At 42.2% G+C, this 27,644-nt stretch overlaps 1 protein-coding gene across 1 annotated transcript; it reads right to left on the bottom strand.

Annotated features, from left to right (window-relative positions):
* Positions 1–183: 183 nt before the first annotated feature.
* CCT2 (chaperonin containing TCP1 subunit 2) lies at positions 184–27,364 on the bottom strand. The gene is made up of 16 exons (XM_005280044.4): positions 27,152–27,364; positions 25,379–25,453; positions 24,796–24,861; positions 24,578–24,689; positions 24,207–24,283; positions 21,727–21,839; positions 20,359–20,561; positions 19,219–19,319; positions 19,009–19,136; positions 14,836–14,939; positions 8,290–8,409; positions 6,521–6,649; positions 6,312–6,415; positions 3,678–3,777; positions 2,088–2,229; positions 184–432 (listed from the first exon to the last, which is right to left on the bottom strand). The coding sequence occupies exons 1-16, from the start codon at positions 27,152–27,154 to the stop codon at positions 402–404; spliced, it is 1,608 nt and encodes a 535-aa protein (XP_005280101.1). The 5' UTR covers positions 27,155–27,364; the 3' UTR covers positions 184–401.
* Positions 27,365–27,644: the final 280 nt, after the last annotated feature.

Raw genomic sequence — 27,644 nt, 5'->3', positions numbered from 1 at the left:
TTGGTCACAATATTAAATATTTCTCTGCTCCAGATGCAGAGAAAGTCCACTGCAATTCCCTCTATATATCAAGATCACACTTACTCATTCTTTACCAAGAAGAAAACCCTCAGATATGAATTTGAAACTTTATTTCAGGGATCTATTGAGGGAACTAGGAAAGGAACAGAAGGAATATAGATGTTTCATACAACCCATGTTTTATTTGGATGTAAAATGCCTTTTTTAAAGCACAAAAACAAAATAAGTTAATTCTGCAGAAAAATGTAACAATGACATGCCAGTAATGAATACACTCTTTTACTTTAAGTTTCTGTTCCATAACCTCTCAGGAGGCTTTTTTGTTTGTTTTTTTAAGTACTTGGCGAGATCTGGTCCACACATCCTTATGGGTTGAACAGTTAACATGGGCGATTGTCTGGTACACGTTTCCTGAAAGAAAAATCAACATGATTTAGAATGGTATCTTCCCCTTGAAGACCAGCAGACATTTTTTAAAGTAACTTAAGTTTTCCACACTACTGTAAATTCAATGCCAATTATTTCCCTCAAATCCAGTATCTTCTCTCTGACAGTACCCAGCACCACATGCTTCCTGAGAAGGTGCAAGCAACCTAATGATAAGCTGGTAGGGATAATCTGTCCAGTAAGAGTCTTCTCTTAATAGTTAGAAACTCAGTTGAGACCCAAAGCATTAGATTTTATACCCCTTCTAAAACTTTAAGTAGTAATTTTACTAATGTAACTGGATATTTGTTATGTACATACAAAAATTCAACTTTTTAAATCTTTCCCAGCTGATGGCTAATTTAAAATTCAGTAATGTGCATAAGAAGTTCAAATTTTCCCCTCTAATATGCATTATTCATATTTATCAACAATATTCATGTTGCCCATTCACCTAACTTCGGTTATTTCCTTCTGAAGTTTCTCAGAATCCTCTACGGATTTGGTTAACAATGGCAAATTGTGTTACCTGCAAATTTTGTCACCCCCCTGTTCATTCCCTTTTCCACATCATTCACACACAACAGTTCTAGCAGAGACTTGTGGCACCCCACTATTAACTTTTCCCATGACAATCCACTAACATTTTCTAACATCTGTTTTTACAAAGTTAAAATTAAGGCTGAAATTCACCAATGTGGTGAGGGCTTACATAAGCCCTTTGTGTCACCAAAACCTTTTAGATAACACCAAATTAGTTTTGCAAGGCTGTTGCCACAGGGATTAATTTTACTAGTAAGGAACAATGAGGGATTCTTCATTAGCAGTCATTTTATTTCCAATAAATTCCTCCAGTGCAGGACTTGATTTAACTGGGGAAAGAACTATCTTTTGCCACGAACTATATGAAGTGACTCTTCAAGGTGGCGTACAAAATTGTAGAATATTTCCAGGTACACAGATGTCAACATGCTCTAAGTTACAGCATCTGAATCATCCAAAGAATAGTGTTACTTACTTTACAGTAACTGTAGTTCTTAGAGATGTATCATCCACATGGATTCCATTCTTGGTTTGCATGTGCCCAAGAGTGGAATCCATGAGGGCAATGACATGAAGAAATGTGGGTTACACATTAAGATTGGTGCGCTAGGAGTAAAGTTCATCTACCAATCAGCAACCGAAGTAGACAAAATAATAGTAAACAGACAGCAACAAGCAGTAGCAGATTCAATTTCAGATACATTATGGGCATCCAGCTACAATTTTAGCTTTTAGGGTTTCTTAACAATGGAGAGAATCAAAAACTGCCTTCCCCATTTTTCTCCACAAACAACAGATTTTTCCAATGAACTCAGAGTTTAGTTCTGCATGCTCTGATCAAATGCTGTGTCACAACTATGGATTTTCATTAACTAGATGATGCTTGAACAGTTTAATTTAAACATCACAATGACTTTGGAGGGTCAATTGTTTCTGCTATTGCAAACTAATTGTGGGAATACTAAAATGTTAGAGTAGAACCAAAAATAGCTTTGTTACCAGGAAAAAAAAAAAGATGAAAATATTTAGCTTGAAATGAAGGGTTCTCTCTAATGGTATAACTAGAACACTAAACTTCGATTCAGAGTTTAGGATACCTTGGTGCTGCTTTAATAATGTCATCCACACGAATAATCATTTCTGCTGCTTCAGCAGCACTCAGCAGAACTTGTCTCTTGACTTGGAAGCTTTCAGTTATTCCCAGGGTTGCCATGTCTCCAATGACACCATCCTTCATATCTTTAAAAAGAAAGATACTTTGCCAGAAGGTTTTTTTTTTTTTAAATAAAGGAAAATCTTGTTAACCTGCATTATCCATAAAGCTATCTAAATCAAGTGTGGATAAAAAGATTACATCTCAACCATGTATTATCAATATGTCATATATTCTACAGAAAAACGATTTTAGAAATTATGTATTTTAAAGAAAAGGGTCAATACTTATTACCTTTATCCCTCCACCTGTAAAGCCGAGTGCTTTAATGACTGAGTCCAACTATGCAGGGCTAAAAGGGAGAGGATGTAAAATATCTCCACAAGTGACCTAAAATAGATTTCCTACATACAGAAATGTCAACGCCAAAATTCACCATCTTGGGATGTTCCTGGGCTAGAAGAGAGTGCTAGGTTCCCTTGGGAAGCTGTGAATATCCCCTTTCCAACGGTATGAAGCTTCCATTATGAAATGTCCTACAGAGCTGCAATATGGTGGTCTTAAAGTCATGATATAGTAAGTACATACAAGCTGTTATTGAGGGCTTGTGTATTTGGTTAGTTTGTGACAAGCTAGGGTGTAAGCCTACCTCACACTACACTGCCACAGTGCGCTTTGATTTGCCCCCATTTCAAAGTGGGCATCCACATTGAACCAATTATCCCAAACGCAAGCCAATAAAACTTGCATCACATCATCATGAATACCATGTTTTCTTTCTATGCATGTGTATGTATTTGATATGCAAATACATGCATGAGGATATTAATATGTTTAATTTTCAGGATATATTTACTAACTTTTGCACTATTAACTAAGAACTTGAAGATACCATTTACATATTATAGAATAAGTGTAGTCTTCTATATTTGAACTGAAAGTAGTAAGTTCTTTACTATAACCATTCTTGCTATTACAACCATGTCAAAGTGGAGCTTTTCAAGTGGAGCTTATGTCATTTATCACGGTTTCAAATTCTGCATCTATTTACTGTCACTTCCTAATGCTGCTACTCAATCTTGATTGAATCACAGCATTAACACTCACTGATGTGATGCTTATACTTTAACCAGAAAGATAAAAGAATACCTTATAGCCATACAGCCATCTGTATTCCAAATGGTCATGAACAAACCATGAACTTGTCTCCTAGTATAATTATCACAGGGGACCAGGACAATTACATGTTAAGATAGTACAGGAAAAAAGCTAGTACTTTCATTCATCATATGAAACCATGATTCACGTCCATTCAATTGGACATCTATTGATATAAATAGGTGTGACTACTTTTCATGCTACTGTGTTAAGATTCTACTTTAAATTCTATTTATTTTGTTTGTGATGCAATAAACACTGGACTTTGTGATAAAGTCAAGGCAAGAAAGTCACAACAATGCAAAGGCATATATTCCAAACCATAAAAAAAGGACAAAAAAATTCAATACAGTTCACATGCTATCAAATTTCTCACCAAGTCCATAAGTTGTTTTCCCTTCACTGTGAGCAGCTCTGAGCTGAGACACCAGATCTGCACTGTCATAACCAGCATTATCAGCTATAATGGTCGGGATCTAAAAGAATAAATATGCATGACAACAGATCAGAGGATGTTTTAAATTCTCAAGCAAATAAAAAGCAAAAACAAAATAACCCTACTGCAACAACTCTATACAAACTTAAGGTTGCTTATTTACTCTTCAGTTACAAAAACATCTGTGAAAGAGAAAGGCATAGTCACAAAAAAACATATACAAGCAGCAATTCACCAGTTGAGATTGTCAACAAATGTTTTTCGTTAATTTATAGATATGCAAAGTTACACTATATGACCATTTGAAACAAAATATTTATCTGCAACTAAAACTGTTTGCAGTGATTTCCTGTGATGTGTGTAAAATAATTCTCTACACTGAGAATACACATGCAAATTTGCAGGCCAAAAGGAGGTGTTTAGACTGGTTGAAAATATAGCTTAGAAAAGGTCTAAAACTGCAACCTTAACGCTGAAACAGATATTAAGCAGCTCTTTAAAAAAAAACCTATTAATTTATATTAAAGGTACATATTTCAATAAGGAAGAAATTGGGAAAAAATAGACCAAAATATTTATTATGAGAATGCTATTCCCTCAGGCTTGAGATCTTTGTAAGCAGTAATAGAGGGAATGCTAGCTACAATATTTTAGTTGGTTTTTCCTTCAATTTAACATATGAACACAAGAGTACATTTTCTCATTAATCATTTCAAAATGGTTTTGTGGCACTTGTTCCATTTTAAGAATGTAAACTTGCTGATGAGCATTTATCAACAGAAGAGTCTTCTACTCAACACATGTCAGTCTAAGTGATGCTAGAGCAAACTGTGTATGGTCATTAAAGAGATAGTATTCTCTAAATTAAACATTACTTTCTGAAAAAAGATGTTTTCCCTAGTTTAAAATGTTGCTACTGGAAGTCAGGCTTTCCCAACTCTGTGTTCCAATATAAGTGAGGTTAGCAGTTAATGTGTATTGTATTCACTTTTCCATAGTGGTGTCTCATTTTTCACAAGCTGAAACAAATATTTTCTAAGATTTTATGTAGGGAAGTTCAGACAGTGCTAGAGAATTTTTTCTATTAAAACATTACTGTAATCTCCCTGAATCAGCCACCTAAATCTGCTGGAACCTGTAGAACTGATGAATGAAATTGTTTTTAATTGTTCTCTTTATTAATGTAACTTCATATGCAAAGTTTTATGAATGAAACAATATTCATTCATAAAACCGGTTACCCCAATAACTGGCTAATTAACAGTTAAGATGCTTGTTAAGAGCCATAGCTGTTCAGTCAGCTGCCTTTGTATGTTTCACTATCAATCCAATTCCTACTTAAATCACTGAGACTTGCACTGTTTCAGTATTGTAACTTCTGTTCACCATTTATTACACTTGCCTACAGTGTAACTTCTGTTCACTGTTTGCCATATTGTAATTCAAACCCCATTTTAAAACGTTTACTCCATTTGGTAAGGGCTTGCTGCAACCTTCATTTTTGCAAACCCTGCTGTAATCTTATTAGTTTAGTTTAGATGTGTGAATGAGGTACGTATGGATGATGGAATCAACCTCCAGCCCCAGCCTGTCCTGATTAAATAGAGTTCAAACACCAATGGCTGAAGATGCAGACAAGAGCCCTAACAAAGTAAGAAGAATCCACCCTAAAAAGAAAAGGTACAATAGAAGGAAGATCAAAGCCAGGTCCCAGGCTGAAAGTCATGTCTGCAATTGACGGGTGATCAATCACCAAACCCAGAGGCAGCGTGACACAGCAAGACCTATAGACTCTGGATTCAAACTAAAGCCTACAAAAAGGATGGGTGAGATGGAAAACTTTGGAGGAGGGTAACATTCTGCTGCCAACATGGAAGGGCATCGGTGCATGCCCAACAGAGACCCAGCTCGTCCTTGTGCCCGGCTTTCCTGGCCAGTTAGCTGCCACAAGCTATGAACCCAAGCTGCAAACTCAAGCCACAGACTCAAGCAGGACTGGTAACTATGCAGCAGCTGCAGAACATCTGATGGATGTGTGTGTGTGTGTGAATGTGTGTGTGTGTGTGTATATATATAGGTATTAGGTATAATGTGTGTGTATAAGGATTAAGATATTAGTTATTGGTCATAAATCAAATTGTTATCATAATAAATGTGGCATCTTTATCTTGTCCCCTTTAATAAGATCCTGCTAGTTTTTATTGGTATAACAAACCAATGTTTGCTGCCTGTTCTATTGCTCTCTTCTGCCTTTAGTCTTAGGGTATATCTACACAGCTAAAGAAAAACTCATAGCTGGCCCATGCCAGCCGATTCCAGCTCGTGGGGCTTGGGCTGCAGGGCTGTTTCACTGCTGTGTAGACTTCCAGGCTCAAGTCCCAGAGCCCGGGCTCCAAACCGAGCATGGGAGGGGACAGGAGGAGGGGAGAAGGAATGCACCAGGGTGGGGGACAGTGCATGTGCTGGCCAAACAGACATTGCTACCAAAGTTCTCCAATCGGCAGCGCAGGGACGCAAGTGCACCTACAGTGGAGCACCCATAGGGACACTATTTGAAGAAGTACATTAACTTACCATTCTCAAGGCCTTCGCAAAAGACTCCATTGCAACTGATTCTTTGCCTGGTGTTCTGTTGGCAACCTCTGTGACAGCATTAGCCATCAGCATCTCTGAGCAACCTGTATATTAAAAGAATGTAAGTACCTTACAACCTACCTTGACTGACAACAAGAACTCACACATTGTGTTGAAAAGAAAATGTAAAAGATAACTTGAATATTCACCTCCACCATAGACAGTTCTAGTATCTTTCACAGTTTGGGCAAGGACACACAGAGCATCATGCAAAGACCTTTCGGCTTCATCTATAATCTGCTGTGTTGCTCCACGCAGCACTATGGTGCAAGCTTCACCTAAGGTCAAAAACGAAGAGCTAAGAACATAGCCAAGAGAACATCAACAAAATTTTGACAGAATAGCTTTGACAGAATGAAAACCAAAAAGTATCTAAGGCATTTATGCTAGTTTTACTGACATCACCATGGAGAAGTTTAAATTATTAGAAAAAAATGCAGCAGTGGGCATGTCAAAGTACAAATGTCAGAGGGGTAGCCGTGTTAGTCTGAATCTGTACTTTGCAACAGAGGGTCCTGTGGCACCTTTAAGACTAACAGAAGTATTGGAGCATAAGCTTTCGAGGGTGGAAGCCCACTTCATCAGACTGTTGCAAAGTACAAATGAAAATTTCTAATGAACTCCATTAACCATGCCATTTTCATCCATGTCCTACTACAGAATATGCAGTATTTCTTCACAAAATAAATAGTTACCTTAGAAGCATCAGATAGCAAAGAAATAATTTGATAAACTACATATAGATCAGAAGTATTGGAACTTTCTGGTTAATGAAAGTTACTGAAATCTATTCTAGAAGATTCCTGCTAACAGGTTGCCACTTGCCTCACCACTGTTTTATTTACCAAAAAGGGGGTTGGGGACACAGTCTTAGGTCCCAATCTTGCGAACACTTATGAATGTACATAACACAATTCAGTAAAATTAAACCTATGTACATATCTTTGCAGGACCAGGGCCTTAGTGTTGGCCAAGCTTTTAAAGACAAAATGTTACTTGTCACATGGTGCATCTAAAGTATCTATTTTAATGACAACCACTTAATGAACAGTTTAAATATAAGGGTTAGTGATAAATAGGGCCCTACCAAATTCACATGCCATTTTGGTCAACTTCAGTCATAGAATTTTTAAAATTGTAAATTTCATGATTTCAAATATTTAAATCTGAAATTTCCCTGTGTTGTAACTGTAGGAATACTGACCCAAAAGGGGGGGGGGGGGGAGGAGGGGTTTGCAAGGTTATTGTAGGGGGACTGCGGTATTGTCACCTTTACTTCTACATTGCTGCTGGAAGCAGCGCTCCCTTCAGAGCTGGGCAGGCGGAGAGCAGCAGCTGCTGGCTGGGAGCCCAGCTCTGAAGACAATGCCGCTGCCAGCAGCAGCGCAGAAGGAAGGATTGCATGGTATGGTACTGCCACCCTTACTTCTGCACTGCTGCCTTCAGAGCTGGGTCCTTGGTCAGCAGCTGCTACTTGCTGGCCACCCAGCTCTGAAGGCAACATCACAGACGTAAGGGTGGCATAGTATGGTATTGCCACCCTTACTTCTGCACTGCTGCTGGCAGGACTCTGCCTTCAGAGCTGGATGCCTGGCCAGCAGCCAGCACTTTCTATCCACCCACCTCTGAAGGTAGCGCAGATGTAAGGGTGGTAATTCCACGACTCCCCTACAATAACCTTGAGACACACACACACACACACACACACACACACACCCCCTCGCAACCCCCTTTTGAGTCAGGACCTCCACTTTGAGAAACGTTGGGTTCCTCTGTGAAATCTGTATAGTATAGGGTAAAAGCACACCATAGACCAGATTTCATAGTCTGTGACGCATTTTTCATAGCTGTGAAATTGGATGGGCCCTAGTGATAAATGAATGAAATTATAATGATTGGTTAATGGTAAAACACTTACCCATAGCTACACCAGAGAAATGAATGAGCTTATCTTCTCCAATCATAACTTCTTCAATAAGCTTGCAACTTCCTAGTTTTACCAGCTCTGGGTGATCAAAGGTTGAGGCAATTTCACCACCTATGAATGTAAGTTCATGTTAAACTACTTGTTTGGTTACAGTCTATTTACAGGGAGACTTTGGCAAACCAGTAAAGAGCCTGAAACCACTATGGCTTATTGTTAAAGGCAGCCTAGTCAGCAAACTGTAAATTGGCCATTCAGCAGCCTCAGCTTGACCAAGGCAGGAGGGGAGGGGGTTTGGGGTGCCACAGAAAGGGCAGCTTGACCCCGCGTCTTTCCTGATAAGAATTGTGTTGAAATTGCTGATACATGCATTTTAAAAGAGTAGGATGTGCTCCAGGAATGTCTATTGGGGTCTCAAGGCTGCAAACTCTGGGAAAGCCCACACATTGTTAATCAATAATCAGAAGGAACCTCTTGCTTGACCACTGAAACTGCTTACTTTACAAGTTTTCTTTAAGGGACATGTCATTCTATTACTAATGTATAAATAAGGGGAAAAAAGGTTGAGATAGTTGGACTCGTTTGGGGACTCTTTCTGGACACTCTCTCTGGATACATCTTGCGGTCCCCACCGGCAGACTAAAGATTTGGCCACTGGAATCCTGCTGCTGTTTCACTCTATAGCCACACTCAACTTCGGTAATTATCCAGGGTTGGGGGTGTTTTACTAATCTGTGGATTTATGTAAGTGCTTGAGACTAAGTAAAGTATAGTTTTAAGTGAAAGCACTCTTGTATTATCCTGTTTGTGCCAGCCATCTATTAGTCGGACGGCCGTGTCTCCCCTGATTTATATTCTGACACCACCTTACACAGAGTAAAAGTTTCAACCCAAAGCTCTTGGTTGAAAGAACCCCGGGTAACATCTAGGTCAGAGGTCGGCAACCATTCAGAAGTGGTGTGCCGAGTCTTCATTTATTCACTCTAATTTAAGGTTGTGTGTGCCAGTAATACATTTTAACGTTTTTAGAAGGTCTCTTTCTATAAGTCTATATTATATAACTAAACTATTGTATGTAAAGTAAACAAGGTTTTCAAAAATGTTTAAGAAGCGTCATTTAAAATTAAATTAAAATGCTGATCTTACCCCACCAGCCTGCTCAGCTCGCTGCCAGCCTGGGATTCTGTTCACCTAGGCCAGCAGCGGGCTGATAAGGGCCTGCGGCAGGGACCCCAGACCTTGGGGGGGGGCGGTTTCAGGGGTCAGGGCAGAGGGCTGGGGGGGTGCAGGGCAGAAGGCTGGGGGTGTATTGTGGTATGGGGGGTTCAGGGCAGAGGGCTGGGGGGGTGGGGGTGCAGGGCAGAGGGCTGGGATGCTCGGCTCGTATGGGTGCTCCCAGCCCCTGCCCTGAGCGGCTCATGGCAGGGGACTGGAAGGGATATGCCCTATTCTACCCCCTTCCCCCAGGCTCCCTCCCTACCTCTCTCTGCGTTCTCTACGGAGCTGTGTGCATGCTGCCGCTCTTCCCCCCTCCCCCTCGCTAGGGCCATCAGCTGATTGGCGCAGGGATGGAGAGGAGGAGGGGCAGGAAAGCACCACGCTGGGGGAAGAAGCGGGGGAGGGGGAAAGCTTGGCTGCTGCAGAACCAAGCTTCTGCCTCCTGCCCCCGCAGGGGAGAGCGGTGGGCGGGGGGGCTGAGTAGGGCTGGGGGCCGGGACCGCGGTAGGGAGCTGCGTGCCACTCAAAATCGGCTTGTGTGCTGTGTTTGGCACACGTGCTGTAGGTTGCCGACCCCTGATCTAGGTCAAGTCTTGGAAGATCTGAAGCTTCCTTTAGCTACTAATACTAACACTACACCAATGTTTCCTAAATTGGTGGCAGGACTGTACATCTCAGTTGATTCCCAGAGTCTCCACTTTCATGTTTTTTTTTAAAAAAGCTAGACTTATTTTATAGTCATAAAGTCAGTCTTTAAAGGGTGTATGTTTTCACTAAGGGAAAAAAAAAGGTGTTTGTGTGTGGGGGTCTAACTGGAGTTATCTAACAATGTAAAATCCTAGTGAAGACAAGGCAGTTTGTAGTTTTTACAAAGTTAGGTGGTCAAGTTAAAGATTAGGCTCCCCATAATCTTTAACTGGACCTGCTAACTCACGCAAATGCTACAAACTGTCTCGTCTTCACTAGGATTTCACCTTGCTAGATAACTAGTCAGCTAGCTTGAGCTGAGAATACACCTTTTCCCTTTAGTAACAACAACGTCAAACTGTTAAACTGAAACCAATGCAAAGAAGTTTGAGTTTACAGAGAACCTGAAACAATACCTCCAAGGCTTGGACTGTTCCATCCTTTTCAATGGGTGCTAACTCAGATGCCAATGATGACAATTAATGTTGATACTTCACTGCTCAAACCATGTAAGAAAGGTGACAAAGTTTCCACCACTTCCCAAAGAATGTGGAAGGCACAGGAGTCAGGAAGATGTATACATTAAAACATGAAGGCCTTTATCACTACATGGTAGGATGAAACTGGTTTCATTTTCCTGAAGCAGAGGCTCAGTTTTGAACAATTTGGGAAATTCAATACTATATATTCTGAAACTCCAGACTCCTGGCACCAAAATATTAAGAACAGAGTCTAGAAGTATATGCAAAAAGAACAGGAGTACTTGTGGCACCTTAGAGACTAACAAATTTATTAGAGCATAAGCTTTCGTGGACTACAGCCCACTTCTTCGGATGCATAGAAGTACTGTATTTTCTGGCGTATAAGACTACTTTTTAACCCAGGAAAATCTTCTCAAAAGTCGGGGGTCGTCTTATACGCCGGGTGTCGTCTTATAGGGCGGGTGCTGAAACTTCCGAGCCGGACTGGAGAATCTGCGGTCGCCGCATATGGTGGGGGGAGCTCAAAAACGGCCGCGGCCGCATCCCCGCCCGATGACGAGGTGAGGGGGCGCCTCACCGGGAAGGTGTAAGTGAAGGGCGGAGCAAGCTGCAGGCGTCCGGGATGCCCGGGGTATGGAAAAAAGAGATAGAGCGGCGCTGTGCCCAGAAAAACACGCCTCTTTCACCCGTCTGGCCCGCCCTTGTATCCTATTACCGTACCTCCTTCTCTGCCTCTCAGATCTCGCTCCTGAGGACTGCAGTGAAGCGGCGCAGGCACGCATGTGCGAGATCTGAGAGGCAGAGAAGGAGGTAATAGGATACAAGGGCGGGCCAGACGGGTGAAAGAGGCGTGTTTGCGCTACCGCTCTGATAGTCTTGGAGACAGGGAGGGCTGGGCAGGCAGGGAGAGCTGACCAATCCAAGCAGGCTTTGTATACAACAACCAGCCAATCGCCGGTAAGGTACATCGCTTGCCGTGATTGGCTGGTTGTTGTATACTGGGTACCACATACAGTACAGCACCAGTATCTGTACCTGTTCATACAGTATAGCACCAGTACATACAGTACAGTATACAAATGTCCAACAGTCAAAACCCCATCATGGCTCCACCAGCAAGAAGAAAGAAATATGAAGCCAGTTTCAAACTTAAAGTTGTAAACTTTGCCATGGAACATAATAACTGCGCTGCTGCAAGACAATATGGAGTAACAGAAAAGATGGTTCGGGACTGGAAAGCAAATGAAAAAGCATTAAAGAGTATGCCAAGGGGTAAGTGTGCATTAAGAAGAGGCACTCCACATTGGCCAGAACTCGAAAAACACGTAGCAGACATGGTGAATGAGCATCGCCAAAACGGTTATGTAGTGACACGAAATAAAATACATTTGTTTGCACTTCAGTGGGCCAAATCTAACCCAGATCACAGCAACTGATTTAAGGCCACTGTATCCTGGTGTACTAGATTCATGGGAAGGCATAATATGGTACTGAGGCAAAAGATGAAAATTGCCCCAAAATTACCTGCAGATCTTGATAGCAAAGTAAATAGTTTCCATCGATACGTAATACAACAGCGCACTAAACATGGCTATGCATTAAGTAGTATTGGAAATATGGATGAAACTCCAATGAATTTTGATATGGTTGGAAATAAAACTGTCCATCAAAAAGGTGAAAAAACAATTTTAATTAAAACAACAGGACATGAGAAGTCCAGTTTTACAGTGGTACTAGGATGCACAGCTGATGGCGCCAAACTGAGACCAATGATTATTTTTAAAAGAAAAACAATGCCGAAATTCAAGTTCCCTGTTGGTTGTTTTGTACATGTGAATGAAAAAGGCTGGATGGATGAAGAAGGGGTAAAGCTATGTCTTGATAATGTATGGAGCAGGCGACCAGGTGGACTTATTCAAAAATGTAGTCTACTGGTGTGGGATATGTTCAGGGCTCATTTAACTCCCAGCACCAAGCAAATGCTTGCAAGACTAAACACAGATGTGGCAGTTATTCCTGCAGGATTGACATCGTTGGTACAGCCACTGGATGTGTGCCTAAACAAGCCATTTAAAGATCGCATTCAAGAACAGTGGAATGAATGGATGGTTAGCGGCGAAAAGTCATTCACAAAAGGAGGAAACATGCGTGCTCCACAGTTGGATGTTTTGTGCAAGTTTGTCATAAAAGCCTGGAATGATATTGACGCAGAAACAGTAATCAAGTCTTTCAAGAAGTGTGGCATATCAAATTCATTAGATGGTATGGAGGACGACTACTTGTGGCAAGATGAAGAGGAAGCCGAAGCTGAGACCACACCATCTGATACGGAATTCGATCCATACGATGACTGCCTTACAAATGTATCACAAGATGTCATTGATGTACTTATAATATCAGATGACGAACAGGAGGATTTTGAAGGCTTTTAAAGGGAAACTGTCACGCCAGCAAAACCTGTAAAAATACCGTAGCTTGCAGTTATGATGGGCGTTGCTAACTCGCCAGGGACTTGCCCGGCACTTGCTCTCTCTCTCTCTTGTTTGTTATCTTCCTCCTATCATCATCAGTTCCAGTTTGGTTGACAGCTTAGAAAACAAACAGCATGGCAGCTCCCATGGGTTTATTGTCTTATCCTTCCTTTCAGCTTTAGAGTGAATTAGGAAAAGTTTAATCCACTTGCACTGGTTTATGTTTACATGTTTGATGACAAACAGCCTTATGTTTATAAGTGACAGTTTTCCTGCTAAGTACCTGCATGTCATAAGCATTTGAATTAAAATTACCATATTGAAATCAAATCTGATGTTTTTTTAAATTTTTTTTGGTGTGTGTTGGAAGAGGGGTAGTCTTATATGGCGAGTATATCCCAAACTCTATATTTTAACTGGAAAAGTTGGGGGTCGTCTTATACACCCAGTCGTCTTATACGCCGGAAAATACGGCATATGTTTGTTTCACCTCTGAAAAGCACTGTGAGATCTGATAAAGACACGACTGTATTACTTTAAATTTTGAATTAAATCCAATTATTTGATTCATCTGCTACATGAAAAACACATCCAGTACCCAACTATTTATTTCACTCTAATGCTTGACTAACATGAGTGTAGCTCTTTTTAGACTATCGTACCACTGTTTTATAGAATGCTAAGCGAGTGATATAGAGCTACAGTATGATCACTACCTACAAACCTATATGATCTTTAAACAATACAATCTTAATCATACTTCTGTTGGGATATTTAATTTATTTTACATATTATTGTAACTAGACTACTTATACTTCCCAAAAACTAAACAATGCTATACCTAGCAAGGCCTATCTGCAGCAGACCTATCCCACATTTCTTTCAGATATTCTATATTGGTTACTTAGGGTACCAAAAACATAATTCTGAAGATTTTTTTTTTAAAGTTATTTACAGATAACCTTTAAAATAAAGTCTGATCCCTATCAAATCTGAAAAGCCTAAAAAAGTACATTTATCAGCATGCTATGATAATGCAGGGCTCATGAGCTAGTGCCAAATGACAACAGTAAGTTTAAATTTAAAGCAGAGTAAATTGAAGATAGTTCAGCTCAGTTTCCATCTCTTCTCTGCTGACAATAGTACTCACTGGAATGTAGATAGCTGGCCATTAGCAAAACAATTTATTTTAGAGGCCAAAAGCCATCAAGAACATAAGAATGGCCATACTGGGTCAGAACAATGCTCAATCTACCTCAGTATCCCCTCTTCTGACAGTGGCCAAGTGCCAGATGCTTCAGAGGGAATAAACAGAACAGGGCAATTATTGAGTGATCCATCATGTCATTGTCCAGTCCCAGCTTCTGGCAGACAGAGGTTTAGGGACACCAAGAGCACGAGGTTTCATCCCTGATAAAATAGTAATTACTTTTGGGTAGATTTTACATTGAGAGAAAGATCTTCAGGGTTTTTTTTGTATTTAACTCCCCCACGCCCCACCCTCCCAAGTAAAACATGTTCATATAACTCCACCGCTTTTTACATTAACTGCTTTTCTTAAAATGAAAAGTTAAAGGCAAGTTGTATCAACTATGGAATCACACAAACATTTAGCAGAAAATTAATTACTGATATGTTAACACTCAGAACATATTTCTATGATGCAACACTCTTCTCTATACCTGTAACAAGAGCCAGACGTTCTACTCCTGCAAAGTCTGCATGTTCAATAGCCATAACACCAGCAGCACCAAACAGCTGTTCGGGATAGTTATAAATCAGTTGCCTACAATTGAAGCACACACACATATTCATGCTATCGAAATACTGCATCTTTCATCAAAATTACATGATAGCCACAGAAATAAACCTGCTTCTCAACATGAACAGAAATGGATTTTGAATGGAATTATTATTTAGACTTTCGATTGCAAAAGCACTCAGGGTGCGAGGCACTTCCCAAACATGGAGAAAATGTCCCTGCACAAAGCATGAAGAGTCAGACAAATTCTAGGGGCGTAACTGGAAACTAAGACACTGTAAAGTAACTTGTTTTTCTAACTGTGGTTCTTTAAAATCGGTTATCAAGATATATTCCACTTCTGGTGCACGTATACCCAAAGGCTCAAATTCAGATTATCTTGGCTGTGTCTGTTGGGACTGCGCCTGCACTGTAGTTGTCCTCATGATCCCCCACCCAAGGGAATAAAGGGAAGAGCGGTCCCAAATATCATGGAGTTCCTTCCCCAATACAGAATCCAATTCGCATAAGGTTCTGTAGTACAGGAAAGGAGAGTAGGTTGTATGTATTCCACTTCTGGTGACTCAAGAGCAGTAACCTGGAGCATAGGTGGGTGATGTAAGTATCTGAACACCTACCACAGAACAGGTCTGCCAAAGCACGCATCAGTTCTTGATACTTCTACAAGGGAGTAATGTTGTATAAATGTGCACCAAGCACATGCAACTGCCCTATCGGTCTCAGGTTGGTACACAGTAGCTAGGACCTGGCATGGGCTCCAATCTTTACTGGTAGATCTTGTCTGGCTGTTTCACAGCATGGCCTAGTGCAACTGTGAATCCAGTTAGATAACCTCTGAGCAAATACTGCCTTACCCTTCATCCTATCTGCAAATGTACACATAGTCTGGGGAATTCTTGAAAAGTTTAGTTGTGTCTAGACAGAATGACAGTGCCCTAAGTACATCTAGCGAGTGTAGCTTGGCTTGCCCTTGGTTAGAGTGGGGTTTTGGAAAAAAGACAGGCAGATGGATCACTTTATTTAGATGGAAGCGTGAGTCTACTTTCCGCAAGAATTTCAGGTAAGGCCTAAGGGTCACGCTGTCCTTATGGAATGTAGTGTACACAGATTAGCTATAAGTGCCTGAATTTCTCCTTTAGTCACATATTGCCACCAAGAAGGCTGTGTTCATAAACAAATGGTAAAGTGAGCAGGTCAACGGAGTCTCAAAAGGTAGAGCCATTATATCAATCCCACCTCCACTATATTAAAGGAGGAGACGACTCCCTGAGGGGAAACACATCCACATAAGGCCTTAAGGAATCTAGCTATCATCAGATGGGAGAACAACACATGACCCTGCATGGGAGAGATGGTTGGCTGATAATGCTGCCAAGTGAACGCTTACTGAGCTGGTAAGATAGCCCTGAGTTCTTCAGCAAAAAAAGGTGGCCCAAAATAGCAATATCTGAGTCTAAGGGAGAGAATTGGCATTGTTGGGCCCAAATAGAGAATCTTTTCCACTTGGCTGAATGAGTAAACCTAGCAGTCTTTTCTATTCATGAATTGGTATATTCTGGACCTCAGCAGAATAGCTCCTCTTAAGTCATGATTAGGTAGTCAGTATCCACACAGTCAGGGATAACAAAGCTGGGTCCAGATGGAGAACCTGTCCCTGGTTCTGGGAGATTATGTCTGGAAGAAGAGGTAAGTATCAGAGGATGAGTAGATAGATTCTGCAGGTCTGATAATGAAAACTTCATTGGCCAAGCTGGAGTCAGCAGGATTACTATAGCTGAGCACTGTCTGAACTCGCTTAAGATCCTTGGTATTAATGGGATTGGTGGGTAGGGTGTATACTTTATTCCTGATGTTAAGGGAATGAGGAAGGCATCTGATAGGGAGCCCAGACTCAGACCTCCCCGACACACTTCTTGTTCTCATTTGAGGTAAGTCTATGGCTAAGTGACCAGTTGTTGATGTCTTGTGTGATGGTGTCTTTAACAGATCATTCATGATCATTTGTGAACTGCCTTCTGAGGCAGTCTGTCAGGACATCCCGCAAGCCTAGTAAATGAAGGGCAACCAGAGTGATTTTGTGGCACACACCAACTGCTGAGTTGGACAGCTTATTGATAAAAGGGAAACGATCGTGCTCCTTCCTGCCTGTTTATACAAGACATTGCTGTCATGTTATATGTTATATCTAGACCATCAATCCTCTCAATATGGGAAGGAATGCTGTGCATGTCCAATGAATTGCTTTCAACCCCAGTACATTTATGTGAAGGCAAGCGTCCTCAGGAGCCCAGAGGCCTTGGATTTGGAGATGATCTAAGTGAGTTCAAGCATGTGTCATTAGTGTACTGGATGGCAACAGTGATAAAGGGTACCCACTTTTACATTTAGAGGATTCTTTCACCAGTTACAGTAGGACTTCTGGGGGGTCTTGCACTTTAACGTTTATGTGACATTTACTGGGCAGATGCACAGATTTTTGCATAGAGCATAGGTGAAGTCTGGCATGCTTTGTGACATGTATCCAAGGGGCCGTGTGACTTCTGACTCACTAGGCCCCTATGTTCTTATTCATGTTTAAGGATGAGCCTGCAGCTGGTTGAGGAGATCCACTATGGTACTGAATATGTCCTAAAGCAGATAAGCCTTCGGTGTTATCGAAACTAGCAATGCCCCTTTGAAGTCTACCCTCTGGGTTGACAACAGAACCAACTTTTTTATTGATCAAGTCCCAGGGTAGTGAACAGCTCAAGAATCAGCTCAACGGAGTCACTTACATGTGTTGATTTCACTCAAATGATTCCTTACTTTTTCATGTGAGCTGCCATTACCACAGCCAGGCGGCTGAAGACCCTTAGCGCTGTTGATAGTTGGAATGGCAGAACTCTGTACTGATAGTGGGAATTTATCACTTGGAATCTCAGACATTTCCTATGAGTTGAATGGATTGTTATATGAAAAGAGGCATCTTGCAGCTCAAGAGCTGCAAGCCAGTCCTTGAGATCTAAGGAAGGGATTATAGAGGCTATCTGAAGCACCAGAGAAAGTCTAGAATTGGGCACCAGTCCTGTTTTTTCTTCAGACTTAACTGTCTTTCGTGAGAGAAGTCCCTGAAAAAGGGATGGGGAAGGAGGGTGGGAGGTAGGGAGACTGAAATTGTATAGAATACCCTACCCCTTAGGGATGGGCAGGATGAGTAAAGATCCTCCAGATGTTGTAAACTGCTCTTAACCAAGATGTCAATTAACTGCCTTGATGTAGCCGCAGGGTGAGTAGCCAATGAAGGGAAGGCAGAGTGTCTTCCTTTGGTACCTCTGCTTAGACTACATTTGTGGTCTAGCCTTATTCCTTCTTGGTGCAGGCATGCAGACTCAGAGATCTTTGAGTTGCTTGTGAGTCTTTCAGCAAGAGTACAGCCTCATCGGTTTTACTATTCAAAAGATCACAGCCTACAAATGGCAAGTCCTCAGTGATAAGTATATGAGATGGATAAATAAAGAGATCAACTTATAGTCAGTTGTTTATTGTAGGTATCACAAAAGAAGTAGATCTTAAGGAATGTTTAAAAAGAAGGCGGCGGCGGCTCTGCAGACCTGCTCAGAAAAGGTGTTCTATATGTAGCAAATGGCATGGAACGCTACACAGAGAGCTGGAGTACCAGTCACAAGAGGTGTCACGGGAGTTAGGTGCCTAAATAGCTTTGAGGATCTGGGCCAAAGACGATTCAGAAGATATGAGGTAGATATAAATAGATTCTTGTACTCAATCACAAGCAGCTTCAACATCATGCAAGCGACAAGGGAAGGCGAATGGAAGGATTTAAAAGGTAGGGGGCATGGCGCAGTCAGAATGACAGGTAAGGAAATTACTTACCAATTGTGTTTTGCATGGAGTGGAACGGGGTGGGCAAGGAGTGATATTGGACTCAGTGAAGATGTTACAATAAATAAGAAGTCTGACAATAAATGGCTGGATGAATCTTATGTGTCTTAGAGAGAGCTGGGTCTTAAAAAAGTTATGAAGCAGCAAGCTTTTAATAATAGAGAACGTGTGGGGGACAGTCACATACCTTATTCCTTCCACAATAAATACATACCTGTTAATAAAGCAGTTTATTCCATGCTTAAGAATACGTTCAACCTTCTCTTTCATTTTTTCTTTTTCTGCTTGTTCTATTTCTGCTACCTTTGCTGTTGAATCCACTCTTACACGAGAGCCAAAGACCTAAATTAAAAACAAAGATGTAAGATTTATTTGAAATGTAACTCAATTTATAAAGACCACTTCTATTATATTAATCACCTACCTTAATTTTATCTGTATCCATACCAGTGTTTGCAATAAGTATCTTTGCATTTTCAATTCTTTTTGGCTGGTTGACGCCAATCTTTTTATCTAGCAGAAAGCCTGTAGTGAAAGAGAAAGTAGTAAAAAACTCAGCAGGCCTGAAAATGGGAAAAGGACTATTATTCTAAAGCAGAGGGGGGCAAACTACGGCCCGTGGGCCACATCCGGCCCGCAGGACCCCTCCCTCTGGCCCCCGAGCTCCTGCCAGGGAGTGGAGTCAGGACAGGCTTGCAGAGGAGCCAGTTCAACTCCCTGGCAGTGCGGTGAGCAGGGTGCAGGCTAGCCCCTAGCCCCTCCTCTTCTGTTCCCCTCCCTCGCAGTCACAGTTCCCCCAGCGCCTGGGCTGTGGGGCTGCAGCTCCGATAGCGCCGTCAGACCTGGTGCTCCAGGGCGGCGCAGTCAGGGGGCGGGGAGCAGTGGGAGCCGTCAAGGGGCCTGGGCCCTGCTACCGGTGACGGGGCAGAGCAACCCAGGGCCCCCCGTCCACCCTCCAGCATGCTTGGCTCCTGTCCCCAGCATCCACGCCCAGACAGGAAGCGAGCCCTGCCCAACTGCCAGGGAGAGCAGCCAAACGAGCAGGGGAAACGCACAGGGAAAGGACTGAGCCCCTCTTTCCCCCACCCCACTGGTAACATGGGGCAGGAAGAGCAGGGAGGGTTGAATGGGGACCAAAGGGGGGCAGTCAGGGGGCGAAAAGGGGCATTGGATAGGGGATGGGCGTCCCAGGGGGCAGAGAGCAGGGGTGTTTGGAAAGGACGTGGGAGTACCAGGGGGCAGTCAGGGGTGGGGAGCAGGGGGAGTTGGATTGGGGTTCCAGGGCCTGGATAGGGGGCAGGGGCCAGGCCATGCCTCACTGTTTGGGGAGGCATAGCCTCCCCCAGCCTTCCCTACCCAGCCCTCCATACAATTTCTGTACCCAATGTGACCCTAGGGACAAAAAGTTTGCCCACTCCCGTTCTAAAGTGTGTCAAAAATTTGTATAGATTCACCTACCAATACCATAGCAATGTTTCCTGAAGCACATACAGACAGATGCATATATCTCACATATAGGATTAATTTCAACTCTCAAATACATGGTCACTGAATAAAAACATACCTTCATCTAAGTAAGAGTCTATCAGACTTCCACCTAGTTTCTTGATAATATGGATAGCTTCCAAATTACCAGATCCTTTCAGTCTAAGAACAGCTTCCACTGCTAGTTTAGTAAAGTGATTTTTATGATGAGTAAGTAGTTTTGAGGACAGCGTGGTCCCTGCAATGTTCATTAAGTCTTCACGGAACTTTATTTCATCATCACTAAAAACAAACACAATGTAACCAAGTGAATAAAATTAAATTGACAGGACCGAAGAAGCAATTCAACTGACTGACAACCACTACACTCAGATTTACATTATTGTTATATATTTTTCCTCAACATTTTTGAAGCGATGTGCAATCGCAAAATAGTTGCACTGTGCAAATAGTTCATTGTATGCCTATCTACATGAGGCACTCTCCTCTTAGGATATGAATTTGAATAAAACCACCTCTTGAAAAGGAGTTCGTGCTCAATGGATAACAAACCACATATGGCCTGTTGCATTACTGCATACATATATTATTGATACTTCGCACTTCACCTATACATTTCTTCAAAAACAGACTAACGAGAAACTGCAGAACTGGAATTAATTTGCAAAATGGACACCATTAAATTAGGCTTGAATAAAGACTGGGAGTGGATGAATCATTACACAAACTAAAAACTATTTCCCCATGCTAATTTTCCCCCTACTGTTACTCACACCTTCTTGTCAACTATTTGAAAAGGGCCATCCTGATTATCACTACAAAAGTTTTTCTTCTCCTGCTGGTAATAGCCCACCTTAATCGATTAGTCTCATTAGAGTTGGTATGGCAACCCCCATTTTTTCATGTTGTGTGTGCACGCGCATAAGCATTCGTGGGCTATATATATATATATATATATAATTATATATATACACATATACATACATACACATACACACACCTTCCTACTGTATTTTCCACTGCATGCATCTGATGAAGTTGGCTTTAGCCCACGAACGCTTATGCTCAAATAAATTTGTTAGTCTGTAAGGTGCCACAAGTACTCCTCGTTCTTTTTACTAATACAGACTAACATGGCTACCACTCTAGAAGTTTACAGAATACACTAAAAATCTGAACAAACTGCAAATTTTGTTGAAAGGGAAAATTATTTTTTAAGGCAAATTACATTCTAGTTAAACAGCGACATCGTTTAGTATTTTAAGATAATTTGTCTATTTTTGAAAAGCCTTTATAGTTTAACTAAAGAAAATTGTGATATTCAAAAAAATATTGCTTATATCATATTATATTTTAAGTTTGTCCTACCCATCTGTGACACTTTACATAGAAATTAATCAGGACAACCAAAGAAGATTACTACTGCAAATGCAAGGTATTTACTAACCCATGATCCACTGCAGATTTCAAAAGGGCCTCTCTTGCTGCTTTTGTAGCTTCTCTCCAACCTGCAATGATGGTTTGAGGATGAATCTTCTTTGCAATCAATGCTTCTGCCTCCTATTAACATAAAACATATAATTAATTTACTTCAATGTCAAATTTGAAGTGAGGAAGGCAATTTATTCAGTAAGAAAATTTAGAATCTTTTCAACATCAAAAGGAGACTTTTAATCCACCTGACAGCCAAAACAATCAGAATACTCTTAACAGGAATGATTTAGGAAATATATATTTACCCTCTAATACTACAAATACAGATGTGGTCATTCATGCTGCCAGTATTTCTTACCTAAGCAACTAATGTGCTTTATTCACATTGAAGATCATCTGGAAGCTTTGTCTAGTGCAAGCCATAGCTATATTTTGAACGGGCAAGCAAGTTATTCTAAAAATGTATCACCTACTCAAAGCTCTGCATTGGCTTCTTGTTCACTTATGGGTGCAACTCAGGGGGCTGGTGAGAAATCTTCAAAGCCCTGGTTGGCCTGGAAGTCAGCTACCCAAGAGATTATCTCTCACCTTAAGCCCTGTCATTTCAGTTAAGATCGGCAGGTGCTCTTGATGTCAGTTCCTGGAGCTAAAATCTCTAGGCCTTGTTGCAGAGCTTTGTTAGCAGGAGGTCCTTGCCTCTGAAGCTCCGTCCACAGGTAGCTCATGAGAGTCAAAGCTCAGTAGCCTTCAGAGTACACAGGATGACATTTAACTGGTTAAAACAGGCACTACCAAATCAATGTAGGTCTTGCAAAAACAATCATTTACAAAGTCTCTCAAAAATGTTTCCTTTTTCTTAATTCACTGGGAAAAAAAGATTTAAAAGGAGTATTTTCCTGAAGTGTTTGTAATCAAACACTGTACCATTCTGCTAACTGCAAGAGCCAGAAAGTGAAACTGATTATATGATTAAAATAGCAGTTTCATTGTTTCTTTTTGCATATCAGTTGGGTGAGGAAGACAACATAAATGGGGAAGCAAGTTTATTTTTAAAATCCTTTCAATTGCAATAATTCAAAGTGTTATTAGTAATAGATAAGGAATACGGTTGTTTAGAATACTATAACTATTAACAGAACAGTGTGACCCAAGGATCTCTTAATGCCAACTGGCATAGGGAACAGGGGTACATAAGGATTTCAGAGATCCTCGGTCTGGTGTCTACATACTAGTCAACCAAAGAACAGTATGCAAGGTCTCTTATGATAGCCTGTGTCATGCTGGTCATAACTATGAGATGTATGTACAGAAAATATGTGAGAAAAAGTTAAGTTATCTAGGTCTAAGAGTTAAGGTAGGCTATCAGATGATGATCCACATGCTCCTGTCAGGCAGGAAGGACGAGATGCTTATCTCTGTGTGCCTGGTCACGTGCATTGAGTGTTGTATGGCTCACAATGGATGCCCATTTACAGCCTGAGCAAAATGTTACTCAATAGATTGTGGGGATTGCAGGAAAACACAACAAAGGTTATCCGGTTTAGAAGTGAACAGCATATAATAAACAGCTTTGGGTTTGTTTTTGTGCAGATAGGAGGCCATTTTCATGCAGTTGCACCCACAGTCCCCCCGCACCTCCCACTCATCTCTGGGACTGCTTCTTCCCTCCACCCCCCTCCTCTTGAACTATGCCCCATTCAGCATCATGGCACCATGAGCAAACCGCTAGCCCCTTGCTATTTTTTTTGGTGGGATCTTTTTGTGGTTTGGACGAACCAGACTTGTTTTTGGGTGGTTTTCCTGGTAACCTGTGCAGATGAACCCCCAGTTATCCTTTAATTTGTGAGGACAAGCCACCAGTTGGCTTGATCTTATGAAGCAGGGATTTCAGCCAACTTGGTTGAAGCACTGGAAAAAAGACTTGGGGCAAGCTATCATGTAGGACACAGAGGCCTTGTGAGTTAAGTTTAGGCTCTAGAATGCACGTTATGATTGAGTAAAGTGCTATGTATAAAATAAGGTGGTGATCCTCAGTTGAATCTTGTAAGCTGGTGAATACTACTCCTTTGGGAATAGCAAATCAGAGTTCTCCACATGTTAACTGAAATGGGGGTGGGCATTCCAGAGGAATGGTTGGAGGACTTGGGGGTTGGTGAGTGCCTATTGCTCGCCTGTACAGAGAGAGTGAGGCTGGCAGAGGCCTGGAAGGTAATACTTGCGTTGCCAGAGACTGGTGAAGTTAAGGAACTGATACACAGCAGGCACAGACAAGACTTCCTCACATTAAGGGTAGGAGGTAGCAAGGTGTTTCACAACCCTGGATACCCCCAAGAAGCAGCACAGACAGCATTTAAGTTTTGTTCCTGTATTTAACAATTTGATAAGTGATACACTAATGCTTACTCTATTGGCGGCACCCTACTCCGTCTATGATATCAGAGCACTCGCATACCAGATATAGTAGAAAATGTTTAAAAACAAAAGTTTCATTACCCTAAGTAATTCAGCTGCCAGCACAGTTACAGATGTAGTTCCATCACCAACCTCATCATCTTGAACCATCGACATATCTAAAAGAGAATACTACTATGTTAGTTTATTTATTCAAATATTCTGTACTGCTCAGTACTAACTACAAATATTGTATATTATGGGTACACTAGTTTGGAAATCAAAAACAGGATTTTTAAAAAACCCAGGGGCAGGATTAATTGCGATAACTGAGCGTCATATTATCAGCCCGCTACATAGCGAAAGAAACTTGCTCAGAGGATGTTGTTTGTTTGCTAAAGTAAATGCTATTTAATAATTGACCTACAAGGAGATTTCAAATATTGTAATGACAAACATCTAGTCAAACTCACCAACCAAAACTTTGGCAGCTGGGTTGTCAACTCCAATAGATTTTAGGATGGTTGCACCATCATTGGTTACTGTCACTGTGCCATCTCTTCCAGTACTTAGAAGAATCTTGTCCTACAGGATTCAAGATTTAGGATACTGCTTGAAAATGTACTTCATAGTGTTAACAGTTGCAAAGACCGTTAAAAATATGGTGTCTGAAAGCCTGCAGATATCTTACCATGCCTTTAGGTCCCAGAGTGCTCTTAACCAGGTCTCCAATGGCAATAGCACCAATGAAGGATGACTGGAATAAAAGTGAACAAGATCAGACAAGGATTCATCATTTATTTTATAAGAGTAAGCAGCTGAAGATTAAAACATAACAGAGTCAGGAATTACAACCACTTATCCTGATCTACTCCCTCCACCACCATATCCCATCCCTTTCCCTCCCCATGTCCAGCTCTGAAGTCAGGCAGCTTCTTCTCCTCATAACCTTGATGCCAGCAGAAGAGTCACTCAGAGCACAAGAGATGCTGCTCTGTCTGCCCAATCTCAGTTCATGTACCCAGCACCCCAATGACTCACAGAAGCTGGGAGCAGCAACTCCATGGAAACTCCTGCTCAATCCCCACAAACTTAGGCTGGAGCATTCTCAGTACAGATGAAATCTTCAAAGAATTATACTTCAAGTCTCTTCATGGTTTCCATGCCCCCCATGACAGTGTGATTTACACAGGGCCTTACTTATAATGAAAACCGTCAGACAACCTTAACTATAGAAGGTGTTAGCAATTCTGCTGATATTTAAATAAACTCACCAACCGAGCTGTCTCTGCTTTTTCTTCATCTGCTCCTGCCTTGAAAATATTCACAGGTGCTAGGGAAAGGGATGCCTGAAATAATAGTAATCATAATGTAATTTAGCTTTATCACACCATTTTCAGAACACCTCACAAACATAAATTGAAATTAAATGATGGTTTATGTTATTGTTGAATTACAATACTTAATATCCCCTATTCCCAGGAATATTTTAATGAATTAATCTTTAACACACTTTTTATCTAAATCTTTTTTTTTTTTTAAATCTTCACTTTACTGATGCTATATAGTGCCTCTTAATTTAGAAAGACATGTATTACCTCAGGGGCACAAAAGGACTCAAATGCTGTCTCCAACTTTGCTGAGATGAACTACCAGAGCAAATATAAGATTTCCTACCCTGTTCTGTCCTGCAGAGCAGAGGTGACAAGGAGATTTGTCTGGAAAATAACCAGATTTCACTGGCAGAGATTTCTTCTGTGCTGGCAGTGAACTAGCTTTCTAATACCCCTATTCGTGGAGTGAATGCAGCTATTCTCCACTAGCCAACAACCCTGGAGGAGCATTACCAGTTGGCATAGTTTAAAGGAGCCAGCTCTTAATTACACCAGGGCAGAGGTGAGCCCACCAGAAAACTGGGAAACCAGAACCTTTATTTCTCCACTACTCTGCTGCAACCAGCAGAGAATTGGAGCCACTCATGTCAAAGTTTTGCGGAATTACTGAATACAAAGATAAAAACTTAGATGACACTTTTAAGTTAACATTATCACAATTTTACTTCCTTACTTTTCCCACGTCAAATACACCACAATAGTAATCAGTATTTTTTAGCCCATTAAAATTAGAAATCTAAACTTAATCAAGGCCCCCATGAATTCAACAGCAAATTAGAACTAAGTCGTACAACACCCAGAGCTGCATTCTGAAACAAACTGGGGATTCTTCAGCAGCTTCAAGTCAACTCAGAACCAGATAAAAAGGAATATAAGTGATACAGTGATATTAGCCTGTTTGGATATTTACAGTATATTCAATTTTACACCACTGCAAACTTTTAACACAGTAGATTGTTCTGATATAGGGTTGAGCCAACTCTGAGTAAGTTTCTTCCCAAGTCCCCGTCAGTTGCTAGTAGTCTTATGTGCAGAAACACAAAGACTTCGCTCCCCTGAACATATTTTACCTTGTTTGAGGTGGATGATCCTGTTACCCAGGTAAATCCTAACCTCGAGTCTGCCAAGGGCCGCCTGCCTCAGCCACATCCCCGGTTGCCCCGTGGGAGAGCGGCTGCCGCTGTCCGGTCCCAGAGCTGTCACTAGCCCTCTCGCCAGCAGGCACGTTGGACATCGGCCCCAACCCGACAGCCTCAGAGCCCCCGGGGCCCTCCCCCACTGCCGTGGGATGGGGCGGCGGCCCCGCGGCGATGGTCCCCAGAGTGACGCAGGCCGGGCAGCGGCCCCACATGGCGAGCCAGCCCCAGCGCTACGGGCCTCGGCGCTGGGCCCCCGGGCGAGGAATCTGCGGCGCTGCCCACCGCGGGAAGCCGCTCTAGAAACGTCTAGGCTAGGCCAGCGCTCCGCTCGCCGGGCGGCACCAGCGCCGCACAAAGGCGGGGGAGGGCCCGGAGCCGCGGGCGGCAACGGCAGAAAGCCACAGCTCCGCGCGGCCCATGTGGGGCTGGCGCAGGCACAAGCCCGCCTCGCCCCGCCGCGCCGCGCCGCGCCGCTCGTTCCCCGGGGCCCGCAGGGCCAGGCCCGCAGCCTTACCATAGTGACGGTGAATCTGCTACCAGCGTCCTGCCGACCGCCTCGCGCCCGCTCAGAGTCACCGCCGCGCGATCCGTCCCCAGGCCACGAGCTACCTCCCAGCAACCCCCGGAAGTTGCGTCGCCTCCCGCAGCACAGCGGCCGCTCCCTGCCAGCAGGAAGCGGAAGGGCTGCCTCGGCCTAGCGCTTCAGCCCTATTGAATGTTGCATTCTGGGAGTTGTGGTCTTACGCTGGCGAAAGGGACCCCCCCCCCGAGGGTGAGGCGGGGGCGGTGTCTGCCCTGTCCGGTGGAGGCTGAGCCAACTTAGCTACTTTGTCACTAGATGTAGTGACTTTTCGGTTTCCTGAGTGAGAAAATAAGTGTCAAAGTCGGGTGACCAGATGTCCCGATTTTATAGGGACAGTCCCGATATTTGGGGCTTTTTCTTATATAGGCTTCTATTACCCCCCACCCCCTGTCCCGATTTTTCACACTTGCTGTCTGGTCACCCT

The sequence above is a fragment of the Chrysemys picta genome, chromosome 1 (genome assembly GCF_011386835.1).
Source record: "Chrysemys picta bellii isolate R12L10 chromosome 1, ASM1138683v2, whole genome shotgun sequence".
Lineage (NCBI taxonomy): Eukaryota > Metazoa > Chordata > Testudines > Emydidae > Chrysemys > Chrysemys picta.
Note: the sequence above shows the minus strand (reverse complement) of the source record. Positions and strands in the feature narration are given on the sequence as shown.

What these genes read in the sequence shown, in the direction of transcription:
- CCT2 (XM_005280044.4), bottom strand. An exon ending in TTTCTCTGGTGTAGCTATGG is followed by an intron (nt 6,650 to 8,289) that starts GTAAGTGTTTTA and finishes TTTTGACCTTAG; the next exon opens with GTGAAGCTTGCACCATAGTG. An exon ending in GAAAACAACTTATGGACTTG is followed by an intron (nt 2,230 to 3,677) that starts GTGAGAAATTTG and finishes TTCTTTTTAAAG; the next exon opens with ATATGAAGGATGGTGTCATT.